The sequence below is a fragment of the Hermetia illucens genome, chromosome 1, assembly GCF_905115235.1.
Source record: "Hermetia illucens chromosome 1, iHerIll2.2.curated.20191125, whole genome shotgun sequence".
In the NCBI taxonomy this organism is placed as follows: Eukaryota; Metazoa; Arthropoda; class Insecta; order Diptera; family Stratiomyidae; genus Hermetia; species Hermetia illucens.
The window spans coordinates 162,895,480-162,910,467 of record NC_051849.1 but is presented as its reverse complement, the minus strand read 5'-3'; the positions used below and the strand labels follow the sequence as shown (position 1 = coordinate 162,910,467).

General features: G+C 40.5%; 1 protein-coding gene across 2 annotated transcripts in view; it reads right to left on the bottom strand.

Moving 5' to 3' along the window:
- Positions 1–4,276: 4,276 nt before the first annotated feature.
- Positions 4,277–14,988, bottom strand: part of LOC119648946 (ATP-binding cassette sub-family G member 4) — a 72,630-nt gene continuing 61,918 nt past the window's right edge. The window contains exons 7-11 of one of the 2 annotated variants that reach the window (XM_038050865.1): positions 5,496–5,906; positions 5,329–5,429; positions 5,096–5,251; positions 4,827–5,032; positions 4,277–4,764 (exon numbers count right to left, since the gene is read on the bottom strand). In XM_038050865.1, coding sequence (XP_037906793.1) covers positions 4,623–4,764; positions 4,827–5,032; positions 5,096–5,251; positions 5,329–5,429; positions 5,496–5,906 — 1,016 coding nt within the window. In that variant the 3' untranslated portion in view covers positions 4,277–4,622. The remainder of the gene's footprint in view (positions 4,765–4,826; positions 5,033–5,095; positions 5,252–5,328; positions 5,430–5,495; positions 5,907–14,988) is intronic. The other variant, XM_038050873.1, reaches the window with a different exon arrangement.

The window sequence follows — 14,988 nt, the reverse complement described above, 5'->3', positions numbered from 1 at the left end:
TCGTATAGAGCATGATTGAGGTTATCGCTTTGGCTATAAACAACCTAGCGGTATACCGTGACCCTCCCACGTTCAGCATCATCCTTGCCAGGGCCATACTAGCAGTAGATGATTTGTCGCAAACATACTCCACGTATTTCCTATAACTGAGCTTCCTGTCTATCACAAACACCAAGTATTTGATGGTCGGCTTGGAAGTGATGATATGATTTCCGATTCTAATACAAGCGTAATTTATCTTTCGCCTCTTAGTAATGAGGGCCGCATCCGTCTTTTCCTCCGGAAGTGTCAGAACAGAACAGAGCACTCTACCCAACTTTTAACAGCATTGATTACCTCGTCTGAGTATAGCTCAGCATCTTCGAGATACTTGACAACAACAACCAGCGCTATGTAAATTACCACTGTGGCTTCCCCCGGAAGGGGAAGATTCAGTATATCGTTGTACATGATATTTCACAGTAGTGGGCCTAATACGGAGCCCTGTGGGACACCCGCGGAAACAACGTACTCCTGAGGTCCGCCATCGGTGTCAAATCAGAGCCACCTTTCAGCTAAATAATTATTGAGGACAGCAGCGAGTTAGGCGGGAATAGCAACTTTCGCTAGGGATTTGCGTATTAGATTCCAATTCGCCAAATTGAATGCATTTTTCAAGTCCAGGGTTACCACCACGCAATATTTGCTACCCGTTCCGTGAATCGCATCTTCGGCCAAGCCAGTAACCAATTTGATGGCATCAATGGTTGATCTGGTTTTACGGAACCCATACTGCCGATCTGAAAGGTCGCCTTAGCTCTCAACAACAGGGAATAATCTATTATAGATCACCCACTCTAACATTATCCCCACAGTGTCCAAAAGACATATGGGTCTGTATGATGATAGTTCACCTGGAGGTTTGCCATGCTTAGGCAGAACTACCAACTTCTTCTGCTTCCATGCCGCTGGAAATATTTCCTCTGACATGCACGCTTCGAACAACTCAGCGGACATGTCCGGTCTGGATTTCACGGCGAGCTTAAGGGCCTTATTCAATACTCCGTCCAGGAGCTTTATTGTCTCTTATTCTACTGTAGATCTCCAGCAACTCATGTCTGATGACTGGAGGAATTGCCGTCACATTCTGAGGTGGCTGGAATGTGTCGGTGCTCTCCTCTTGCTGGGGGAATAACCTCTGGATGATTTTCAGCAACAGGATAGGACACACTATTCCACGGGTTTACGTCCGCTTCTGAGCAGAGCTCCTTAAAGCGTTTCCCCTTGCTTCGCTGGATGGCGAGCTTGAGGGTTTTGCGGGCTGCTTTATAGGCGCACTCTTTTTGCCCCTGATCGACTCTACCAACCGCCACTCTTCTGACTCTTTGGTAAGCCGATCAAAAGCTGGCCAGTTCACCATTCCACCAGTAGTTTGGTCTTCTACTGGCGAATGAGCGCCTCCTGGCTGGACACATACCTCAAAGAAGATTGCCTGGTAATCGCTATGGGTGTAGTGTTCGCTAACGCACCAGGACATACCACGCGCCAGGGCAGGGCTGACAAAGGTCAGACCTACAACCGAATCTGACCTCCATTTCTTCATTCTGCGCAAAGGCTTCTAATAAACTGCGCCTGGCATTCTCGCTTCCCCACTCTAGGGCTCAAGCCACAGCAATCACCTTTGGACTTCGTCACCTTACGTCGAAAACAAAATTATCAAGCATTTCTTCGAACTCAGACAATATCATACTTAGTGGAGCGTAGCAGCTGCATACATATACATACACCACTTATTTTTGCCCCCACAAAGCAGGATCTTTTTAGTTTGAACATGAGGTACCCCTTTCTGGGTTCTTCGGGTTCTATTCACATTTCCGTTCAGATCCTCTCCAAGTATCACCGCGTAGGACAGATTGCCCTTACTGGAGATAACAATCGCATCTGGACGAGTTCGCACTTTCACTTTTGCTTTCGCTTTTTTGTTGGTAACTTTAGTCCATCCATCGTTTTCATTCATCTTGGGCTTCGCAACCCTGGCCGACTTTTCTATACTTTCTGTAGACTTACCTCCTTCTGAGCGATTAGTGCTGGGTTTCTGATTTACCTGTCCGCCTTTTTTCTCTTAGGTGCCCGCTGATTATTCAGAGTTCCCCCTTCTTTTTCACGTACTCGTTTATTTCGCCGTGAGTCGATGGCAGTACGGTTAGACGTGACACTGTTGGCCCAGCAGGGTTCGGCGTATCCTTAGTGTTCTTTCCTCTATCTGTAATCTATTAGAAGGGACTCTAATAACCTTCACCATATTCTTTATGCATTGGTGCGCGTCGTGCTTGTCCTTAATAAACTCGGATAGTTTAACTGTCTTTGCACCAAGCTGCCTGTACCTTATCCTTTACCGTCTTTTACATTGATGGAGATCTCATAGTTGACAAGCTCCTTTTGAATGGATCCTTTCTTGGTCCTGGAGTACCTCCTGCTGTCGCGCATCTTGAACATATGCGGTGGGTGTTATCACAGTTTTAGTCATCCAACGATCTGCCTTAAGTTCATCTTTGTTTGGTTTGTTATCGGTGTTTCCGGTAAGCTCTTACTTCGCTTGAACACTTGCTTCTCTAGATCCAAATCATGGGCCAAGTTGTCCACCACCGTCGACCGGGGGCCCGCTTGCTCACTCCCAAAAACTGCCGCTACTGGGGCTCCGAGCCCCTGCACCGCAAGTTTCCTCCTTCTCTCGTCTTCAATGGTGGTTTTATGTTCTGGGTATCCTTTCCATAGCCATTTTGGTCCACGCTCTAGAGATGACCAAACACTAGCCCATTCCTCAGGTGTGTAGCCACATTCAGGACAAAAGGGAGAATAATCCAACCTGAATTGCTGCAGGCACCTGAATTGGTGCCCCCATGGAGTTGATCGCATCTCAATCTTCCTCATGCGCTACCTTTCTCGGCACCAGACTTTCTGGTACCATCACTTCTTATAGACTCTCTTCTAGGTTCCTCCTTGCTTCTACAAACCTGAGACATGCCTCTCTCTTTTGGAATTTCAGGCAGGTGAATTAAAGACGGAAAGTAGACGGTGGAAGATTACGTTTCTTGAGAAACGCGCGCGAAATTTTTTGCGTGGAATTTAATTTGTTGCGCGGTTCCGATTTTCCTAAGGAGGCTTTTCACAATGTGAACTGGTCACAAACTGGGGGCTTTTCGTTAGAATTGGGAGGTAAGTAACCCATGATGGTCGGTAGTGATAAGATTTTCGAAGGTAGATTAAAAAGGGCTACAATCGCGATATTTCTTATTTTTTGCCTGTGAATGTGCTCTATCCCGAAAGAGGTGCTTCGTATTTTGTTAAAGTGAACACAATTCACTTGATACAAATCGTGCTGTTTGCGAGAAGAATTTCCCGAAGGACACACGCGTTGCAGGCTTGAGGAACAAACTGGAAATATTGACCGGAGGAATGGGTACAATCTTGTTTATAAACTAGTCAACAATGAAGCATTAGTTGGATCGTATCGGTCACGTTTTTTTTTTCAAATAATCCATGCGAACTTCCCCTTAAGAGCTCTCAAGGGAAGGGGGCCTTTATCCCTTTGTCGTTGGTAAAATAAATGTTATTTTTTTTCTATATTTGTATTTTCTTATTTTCAATTTTCTATTACTTTTTTTATTGGCCTAAATTTATTCTTATGTTTTTTTTTACATTTTTCCTTATTATGAATTACAAATGGAAATGAACTCGAACTAATTTGTTTTCAATTTGAGAACCTCCTTTTCCACTACTCCTCTCTAGTCCGCAAAACTCTTTCTAACAAGGGCATTCTCCAATCTCATGACCAAGGCAGGGTGAGAACCTAATAGGCCGCGCCACACAATATATCTGAGGCAGGGAAAACATTGATCGGGGATGTGATCCATCGTGGATCCTCCTTTGTGGTCGCGGCACCCAGGTCCGGAGTTTCACAGCTCCTCGCGCGCGATCCAGCCGTTATTTTTTTTTATTTTTGAATTTCAGGTTTTGCTCGTGTATTGTTTATTTCAATAGGACAAGCGAATATCCAGGCACCGGAGAGGACACGTGAATTTTGATATAATGACACGTGAGGGATTGAAGTGCTATAACGACACCCCACATTCCCGAGCCTGGCTAACACAGGCTTGCAAACACGTATTTGCGGGCGGACCTTCACCGTGAATTTCTCCATCTTTTACGATTTTCGGGGTAGCTCTCCTCTTTTGGTCATCTCCGGCCGTTTTACCACCGCCCACCCGTATTAGTCATTACAAATATAAAAAGACAATTTCAATGTTTTAGTTTATTTTATTGACCGGTTGATTAATCTACTAAAAAATCAAAAATTTCTATCAACTACAGTTCGATTTACAATTATGGCCAGTTGAAAAGTTACTAGTGTAAAACAAAATAACAAAAATAAATAAATATAAAACCTACACGTCATAATATTGTTCTAGGGAATAGTAAAATCACTTTAATTCTAAAGAAATGTCAATTCCATTACATTTTATATTCTTATTTTTATGTCTTTACATTTTTGGCATGAATTAGGCATAAACGACCATAAAGTCAGTCAAGTTTTTTTGATTAAAAATAAGAAATCTCATTATAAGCTCTAGATCCCTTAAAATCTATTTCACAGAATTTATTTTAGCCTTCAATACGATGTAAGCTCCCACCCTTAAAACTAGCACCGTCACCGACAGCGCGATTACATCCTTCCAGAATTGATCGCCTCGCATTGTGATTTCTGCTAAAAACTTTTGTGGATACCTGAATGAAAATTTGGCAGGTCATTAATGTGTCAGTCATTGCTTAATACCATCAATTATTACCGATAATGGCAATAGGGAGCCATTTCGCAAGCTAGAGTGCTTCGATGCTCTCCATATATAGCACCTACATAGCCTTCCAAACCGTAACGTAAATACGAAATGTGACTACCCCATTTCAAGTAATTTGGAAGATCTCTTAGGGTCACTCCAAAACCAGCAAACATCATCATTGGGATGGTCAAGATGGGAGCAAGGAATGTTCCATTCTTGAATAAAAATGAACCGTCTTTTAATTCTGTACTTTCTTAACTGAAGGAAGCTACACTTACCACAACATTACACCAACCTCCAATTATTAGTCCAATACTCTGCCCGACAAAAACAACCAGCAAACTGATGGCAAAGAACATACCAAACCGCATCCATTCCATTGGTTGAGTACTCAAGAGGTAGATTAATACCGAGAAAATCAAACAGCAAAGCACCTGTAAACAGTAGTTTGGGTTAAATATATCCTTTAATACGAAAAGATTGACGAAATGTTGAGATTATGAACACCTACCGAAATTGGAATATCCAAGACTGTCACTGAAGAGTAATATGCTTTCAAAGAGTACCATCTGTTAAAATGCTCCTTGAGCAATATAGACATTTCGGTGGGGACTGGAAATTTACATAAAATCAGTTAGCCTTTATTGTAACAAAACTCAGGAAGTGCCATTCACTTACAAGTCAATACAGTCAACATCATCGTTGTCATCGAATGATGCATGAGTATAGCGAACAATAAATTGTAATTATCAAGCACCCGAGATCCTTCATTACCGGCATCAACATACAAAAATCCAAGCATTATCGCCAAAAATATGTTAACTCCGATTCGAAGATGAGTTAGTGTCGTATCACGTTTGGTTTTGATAACACCACGTTTCAACAAATAGTAGAGCTGATACCCAAATGAAGAATCTTCCAGAGTTTGAGTCCTTGAACGGATGGGTTTTGGGAAAGCACGCAATAAAGTTTCTCCTTTTAGAACCTTCGTCGGGTCTTCAAACCAATCAGTATTGGACCCATTTGATGATGCCTTGATGAGACTGTTGAGAGCATCTTTTCCATACTCCTCACAGGCTAATTCAATAACTGGAATATTAGAAAAAAAAGGATTAATGACAAATTTTAATTTAAAATTGTTACTATTTGGAGCAGACTAGGGTTTCATTGTATCATCGTACCCCACAAATTTAACTTAGTGTGGGGGCTATGCTTTGAAGGTATCTTATGTAATTATACATATAATAGATTACAATAACTATCTTTGCGACAGTAGAAAACGCGCAGTTGCCCATTCAATTGCCGTACTCTATCAGTTCTTGTCAGTCTTTGCCATCGGCCTCAAAATCATAGCCGAACATACATCCTCTGAAGATCAAATTCCGCATGTGTTGGAGTCAGGAGGGTAGTGTCAACTGTAAACTGCTGGAATGTGGCAATTCCAAAGGGAATTTTCTTCAATAAATTAAAGAAATTAGACAGTCGCTTCAGGAAATACAGTATTTGCATCATCAAATAAAAGATTTTAGCCAATAAGAGAAAATTTTCTTCGAATTTCTTATCTTTTGCCTCCAAACTTCAAATCTGATAATTTCATTTCCAATAATCTGTGTCGGTTAAAATTAATTCTTTTAAATCATGTATCGCCTATCATGGTCAGATATTCCTGATTAAAGAAACAATATCAGAATATACCAACCACTCTCCGAAAACGAAAAGGTCTACCCAATGACGAAAGACTTTCTTGTGGAAAGCAAAGCAAAGTTCTTCACTTACCTCTCCAGCCGGAGATAATCCCACCTTGATAACCATTGCAATTTCAACTACACATATTCTGTGCGAGATCGCTAAAGACTTAAAGGACAGAGGCGGATCTTTCAAAATTGACTACCTCGTTTCCATAAAAGCGATAAACCGCACTATAATCCGCCTGGAGCCAGCAATACCATCTGATCAAATTTGATCCAGACTACTTAAAGAAGACAAGTTTTCTATGATCCTTGTGAAACAATACAAGTGTCAGTTTATAAAACCCCTGAAGAGCAGACTTGTGGTGGTGGTGGTTCCCGAAATATCGGCATTTACAGCATCAATAAATACGCTAGCGAATAGCAAAAAGCAAGTCTTAATTATTTCATATAATGTAATCGCTAGAAACACCGTGAAATTTCATTTAGATTTCTATACACTTCTAGGCATTGGCCGGGATGGCCTTTAGTCAATGAACTTTTTTTAGTAGTCGCAATTGACTCAGGGTACGTTTTCTGGAACAGATATTTGACTTTTGAAAACCGAAAAAATCGCATCTGTTTGTTTTTTTTCTAAAAAACCACGCATTTCGACAGGAGCCTTCGGTGACATGCTTCATACCCAAAATATCAACCATAATATGTCCAAGTGATCCATAAGAGAACCTCTCTTGTAGTCGGTAACAGTGGTGGTTAGACGACTAGCATAAGGCAAATTTTCTACGATCTCGTGAACCCCACTGAATACTTTATGCCACTCAAATATTTGCGTTTTGGGTAGAGTGGACTCTCTAAAGAACTTCAGCATTATTTTCAATGATTCTGTAGCCGACATTTCATTGCAAACACAAAATTTTATGCAAACTCATTGTCCATTTTTTTCCAATGTTAAAATTTCTAATCAAACTATTCTCATCATAAACAAATGGCTGCCACACTCGTACTAACAGACGTATCCCGCTCAAACCTGACGAGAATGTCGAAGAAAGTTGCGCCAATCAATGAACCAGATCGAGTCAAATTTAATTAAATGCTAAATAAATAAATATTGCAGATTAGAACAATGAGCAAATCGGACAAGTCCTAAATGGGTCAACTGGAAACGATCCCCTCAAAAGTTATTGTAAATGTTTTGGCTTCGACAACATCTCCAAATAGCGCCGCTGTGTGAAATTAGGTTGCGTTACCGGCGCAGATCCTCAACCCCAATTTTAACCTCTCCCGCGTAGACAGACTTTTCCGGAAACACAGCACTCGTAACCTCTAACAGATTTTTCACTAGCCAGCAGCACCCAAAATCCCTCACTTGAATCGAAACCACTTCCATCTTGATATACTTTGCTTCCTTCTACCTTCCTAATCAATCCTTTGACCCCAATGACCCTTTCACCATCAAATCCTTGTGTATGAACCAACCTCGCTCAATTTAAACGTCAGACGCACTCCCAGCCTCAACTCCACCGTTGGCTAATGACATATCACGCTGCATGAAATATCCTTCATTTAAATATGATGCTCCCTTTCTTCAATGTAAAGAATAGCCAATCATAATTTGACCATTTCCTGATCCAAATGTCCATGTCAACTGGCGACTACCTTAAATATTCATTGTCACACCTTTTACTCGGGTAAAACCAAACAGTAACAACTCAGATCATAGACTACCAAGTTCGCCGATTCATTAAAGTAATTCAGGCAATATGTAACGAGCATGTGGCGATGTGCGACATCAACTTGCGCAACGTCAAGCTCTCTATTAAACAGCGCATAAATAAAAATATCGACCGGGCTTAAAAAAATTTCAATCATCATCGTAATGAATTGCTCTCCAACTCTTAGCGCATTCCTCACCCCTCTTGGTAACAATTGCTTCATCATCATTAACAACGGCGCAACAACCGGTATTCGGTCTAGGTCTGCTTTAATAAGGAACACCAAATACCCCGGTTTTGAGCCGAGGTCCACCAATTCGATATCCCTAAAAGCTGTCTGGCGTCCTGACCTGATCTCAGACAGGGTCTGCCTCGTCTTCTTTTTCTACCATAGTTATTGCCCTTATAGACTTTCCGGGCTGAATCATCCTCATTCATATGGATTAAGTGATCCGCCCACCGCAACCTGATTTTATCCACAACCAGACGGTTGTGGTATCGCTATAGCTTTCATCAATGATTGATAGCTATAGCTATCACCAGTCCTATTAACCTACAGATATTTTAGGATGAGAAAGAGCATGGTTAGAGACTATATTTCACGAGTTTCACTTTCAATATATTCATTTTAAAGGAACCGTCTGTAATTCTGCTCCCTCAAAGCAATCCAAAGCGTGAAAATAATAATCAGTGTTCCATGAATGGCGTGAACAAACTCGAAAAGACCCTGTTCGAGGCAGTGCATTTTCCCCGTAAATCTCGAGTCTCTTGCAAAACATAAAGTGGATGGCAGATCAGACCACTTGAGAAACAACCTACTCCCCCTATTTGTGATCTAAGGCCCAATCTATTGGCATACCCAAGCCAAGAAAAGAGCCAAGTTGCGGTTTCATCCAGGGCCCATCACAAAAGTGGAAGTATGTTCCTTTCCAATTGATCACACATCGCAGGAGGACAGATGGACTCAGGAATCTCTCAATTCCCAAACAAAAATTAAGCTTAACTTCGCATGGCTTCAATATATGTAATTTGTTCCCATCACCTGTTTGGCAATTTACATAAAGAAGCGAATAACAGTAGTAACCACTTCGACCACATTGCTCTCAAGGCATAAGAAGAAAATGACTAGATGTTTTGTTACGCCAAAATAGTAGTTTCACCTATCCGATTAACATATCCGTTAAAAACCCAATTCCGGACGTTCATTTCTTAATTATAATGGTTTCAAAATTGAATTCTCACAAGGCGGAAAAGAGAACGCGGTAATTCGCTGACACTTCATGTAACATCATCGAGCGAACCATTTGAATCTTATCTAAATGAAAACATCCGGTTTATTTTTTGTTATTTTTTACTTTCCAAGTAATTAGTCAGTTTTTAACGGAAAAGTACTAAATGGACAATCCTTCAATTTACTTTACGTTTCAGCAGTAATGGCAACAAGCTATATATATAGCAATTTCTGCCATCTTTACCTGGGCGGCGATAAAACGTACGTTTCTGAAAGATTAACAGGCCACAAAAAATGGATTTACACTGAGCAGAATTCGAACCTTAAATCGGTTAAATATTCTGCAAAATTTCTTCTTCTGTGACTTGATTTGAATTTGAATAATAGCGACAGAAAATTCTAACACAATCGTATATTATCAATCAAGATTGAAGTTGAAATTTAAAGAAGTTAACTCACATTAAAATAATCCTCACAATTAAAACCTGACTCCAAAGAAACTGGATTCCGTCCGACGATGGCGATCCATTTCTTCCCAAAATCTGCTTTCAGAATAGCCAAAAAGCTTTCTACGGGGTTTTTGTGGAGGTATTTGTGCAACAAGGCACAAAACAATGTTCATCGTCCTCCTTAGCACTTCACGCGGGAAATTAATATTTTTATGAGTAACTGCCAGTTGCCGGGCTATTGACGTTTCTTGGCTCGAGTTATGATGTGACGCAAAATGGCGCCGGCTTTTCAGTATGTTTGAATTTAGTTGAAACTAAAATGCCAATAATTTCGTACACACAGTTTTTCTTCAAAAACGCTTAAAGACCGTTTTTTTCTTAAATTGCACCATATAAGTAATTTCCATCATTAGTGAAAATAAGGCGGGGAGTCTATTGAAACAGCATCTGATGGGATGCCATTGCCCCAGATGAAACTGCAAATCGTCTTTTCTAAAAGATATTTTATATTTAAGCGAGCAGTGAACACAATGTCCATTTGAAATCTTCAATACTTTTAATAAAGTGAGAATGTGCAATATGTTGGCGCCGTACAGAGACGTTAAAGTTGATCAGAATTTCTACGCATGCAATGTTGTAAAAGCAATAGATAAAGCATTTGAAATAATTAAGACTTGCTTTTTTCTATTCGCTAGTGATATTTATTGATCTTGCAAATTCCGATATTTCGTGAACCACTTGTTCCCTTGAACGGTGCTAGCAAGTCTTGTGAGCAAATATCGGTATTTGCAAGATCAATAAATGTTATTAATGAATAGAAAAAAGCAAGTCTTAATTACTTCAACTCATTTAATCACTAGAAATACTTAAATCAATTCAGAGGTTCAAAGAGACCCTAGATCAGGTCGTAAAGCCAAAATAATGTTGGAATGTCTCTATATTTGCAGTTTTACTCGTCTGACGTTAATTCATTGGTTACAATAAGTGATCAAAACAATATATTAAGCCATCACCTCTATCGAAACTATCTAATGGTCTAGCTTTTCAGAGCAGTTAAAACTTCAAGAGCAGAGGGAAGCAACTAATAAACTCCTAAAATATCTAATTGTGGGCATTTACCTAGCACCGAAATAGCTTTTGCTTTCTTTGAGACATTCAACCGCCCTCGACTTCGAATAATTGCTCGCGCCTCAATCTGTTATGGATTTCAAAGACAAGATTAAGATTCGTAAAAGACAGAAGCGGTTAGGAAAATATGAACGCAGAGCAGCATATAATAGCTAAACTTCATAGTTTTTGACTCTCCAACGATTGTAAGAAGCAGCTCTGCCTTTCTGACTGGAAATTGTCAAAAAGTCTCTCTGATCTCTTTTTTGAAGCAATTAATGCCATCGGCACGTTCTTATATGTAGTCTGTGCATTTCCTAATAAAATATATAATCATATTACCGCACGATGATAAAAAACAATTAACATCTTACTAAAATCTGTTAATATTATTAGAAAGTAACTAGCTATCTTCACAACTAAAATATAGAAAGCTCTCAAAACACAAAAGCTGTACTCCACTAGTTGAATTTATATGTAAATGCAATGCATGCCGGTTTTCTCTCTTTGCTTTTTCGATAAATAATCTCGTCCACATATTTGTCTAGCAGATAATGCTTATAGACTTGCGTCCCGAGTTCATATATTTTTATATTTATTGTTCTCATATCTACGATATGTATGCAAATAAACGTTTTATATACCAACGGGAAGTAGCTGTTGTATAGTTAAGAAAAGTGCAAATATTGAAATACTTAAGTCAAGTAGTTATTTGAGATTCCCATCGAACATAATAAAATGCAAGCATTATCGAACAATAAATAGCATTGAAGATTGTGAATAAAGACACAAAAAAATCTTTCAGAAAAGAAATGGATTATGGAGAATCATTATTATTAGTTTAGATGGCCTATATCGGAGAAAAAAGTAACGATGGAAATGTCATGGATTATGAAACATATTTTGTTTGTATAGAATAAAATATAACGAAATAACTTAAGATAGAATGTCCAACTTTAAATTATAATATCAAAGAAATGTGGAATAAGATCTTATAGACTGAAGAAAAGTGTGCAACTCAAAAAGGTAAATAAAACTTACAAAATTAGCTACTATACTGCCAAAGATCCACAAACCTGGGAAGAAACTCCGAAGATTGAGAATGATCTACATTCCAATGACCTGCTAACAAAGATCTGGTAAAGTTACGTAGATGACCACCACCATTGTCCATGAAGACAGTGGAGGGATTGAACCTTAAATTCATAATGGAGGTAGAAGACAATGGAGAACTCCCGTTTCTTGATTTAAGGATCATTAGAGACGAAAAGGGAATCTCTTTTTATATCTACAGGAAGCCTATATACGCGCAGCGAACGATACCAGATAATTCGAACCACTCACGTTCACATAAAATGGCTCTTTGCATGCCATGATCCACCGATTGTTCACCGTGGTCCTCAGTGATGAAAGATTTAAGAAAGAAAAAGAATATATAATCCACACCGGAGTGAAGAACGGCATCCAACGGTCGATTATTAAAAGACTTATGTGGAAAAAGGCGAAACGGCAAGAAATTGAAACAATGACATCCCTCGCTAATAACTTGGAAGGGAAAAGAAGAATAGGAGTCACACACTCTGCAGCTTCATCGAAAATTATAAAAACGATGAAAGAGCTAAACATCGACATGGTAACATCAAGTTACCAGCTCAAAAGCAGACTGGGATCCCTAAGGACCGCAAATTAAAGCATAAATCTAGTGGAACTAGTGGACAAACTAAAAGACTGGTTTCGGTAAGCTGAGGAGAGCACGAGAGCACGAAGGGGAAACGAAAAAGAATAAGAAGAGCACAACGCTGAAATCAAGGATAGCACGGCACATGATTAAAAAGAGACATAGCATCACATGGGACAACGTAGAAATCATCAAGAAACGCGGCAACAAGAGGAAGTTGGACACGCAAGAGAGGGAGCAGATGGAACCCCAACACGGACATCGTGCAATCGAAGCTTCTGAGAGAGGTGGCAAGAGGAGGACCTCGCTCCGAAAGTTGGAACAATGTGGTATATATAGTCGTGAATGCAAGGAAATGCATTTTTGGTCAGCACGATGTCAGTTTTTTAGGATATCTTGTCTGTTTCGCACGTCCTTTGCCGATCAAAGTCAAAAAGCAGCTTAGAGCACTTTTAGGTGTGATTAATTTTTATAGAAAGTTCATACCCAGAGCAGCAGCAGTGCAGGCACTACTCAACGAGATTACAGGAAATTACAGGAAATTCACCAACCAACTGAACCAGCAAATCAATCGCAACTTTTGAAGCTTCCAAAGCCGCACTGAAACAGGCGACGCTGCTTGCACACCCAAAACTGACGCCCCTTTTGCCATTTTCTGCGATGTATCTGATTTCGTGATTGGAGCAGTTCTCCAGCTGCGGATCAATTGTTGCTGGCAACCGTTGGATTTCTTTTCAAGAAAGCTCGAATCATCGAAACATAAATACGGGGCGTATAACTACTGGCCATGTACCTAGCGATAAACACTTTCGTCATATGGTTGAGGCAAGAGAGTTCACCATCTCTACGGGTCACAAGCCGTTAACTTTCGCCTTCCACAAAAATAACGAGTGCTCACCACGTCAATTTCGCCATCTAGATGATATTTGGTAGTTTACCACCGATATCCAACACGTATCCGGTTGCCATAACATTGTCGAGGACGCATTATCGCGCATTGAGGAGTTACAATTATCAATTATGCAGAGTTTGCAGCGTATCAATCGGTGGACGAACAGCTCAAACTGCTACAAAAAGGAAACACAGAGCTTCAACTAAAGCAATTCTAGGTTTCGGGTGATAGCTGCAAGCTATAGTGTGATGGTGGTACCATCCGACCTTACATCACTCAACCATTCCGAGAAACGGTTTTCAACAGCTTTCACTACTTATCCCACCCAGGAACAAACGCCACCGTTTAACTGGTAACAAAGAGGTATGTCATGGTATGTATTTCATCTATCAAGACCTATTGCAGAGATTGGACGCGTGGTTGCGATGATTGTCACCGATCAAGAATGACTCGTCATGTGACTGCACCAGTAGGGACCTCTGCGCCACCATCATCTAGATTCGAGCACGTTCATCTGGATCTTATGGTTTGCCTTATTGCGAGGGGCAACGCTACTGCCTGACCATGGTAGACCGTTTCTCAAGTCGGCGGGAAGTGGCACCACTCCCCGATCAAGAAGCCATCACAGTTGCCAGAACTACCAACACACACCACATACCACTTCGGATCACCATAGATCAAGGAACAGAGTTTGAATCGAGGTTGTTTCAAGAACTCAGCAACCTAATCGGTGCAACCCACATCAGAACTATTGCATACCATCCGGCAGCTCAAAGCAGTAATAAGATACCACAATAGTCGTTGGACGGAAGCATTGCCTGTCGAATGCTTCTAAGCATTCGCACAGCTTGGCAGGAAAACCTCGGCACAACTGCAGCAAAAATAGTGCATGGACAGCCATTACGCCTTCCAACCGAATTTTTCGACTTACAGTCCAACAACAAATAGGTATTCACGTCTAATTTAGCCAACGAATTGAGACAATGCTTCCAAATGTTACGTGCAGTCAATAGGAACAACAAGCCATGTCTTCATCCTTAACGATGGTCAAAGAGAATACTCAGTAGAACGGATAAATTTTTAAAGTTGAAGTCACCGTATGCATATTACAGTATCCATTAATCGGCTCAAGCCTGCATACGCGATGGCCGACGATATCGAAGGTAACCCGATCTAGGACCAACAAGAGGAAGGCTCCATAGCAATGGTCACTCGCGAGAGAGACATTCGGATAACCGTTCAAGTTCCTGTTCAACAACCTGAAATGGCAAACTCAACGAAATATGGCAAACCGATTAGGTTCCCTGATCGTTACCAATAATTTAACAATAACAAGGCAACAGATTCACAGCTGGCATCACGACACAGCTAGCGGAACCATCGTAATTTCCTTGCACTCAATCACTGGTAGGGG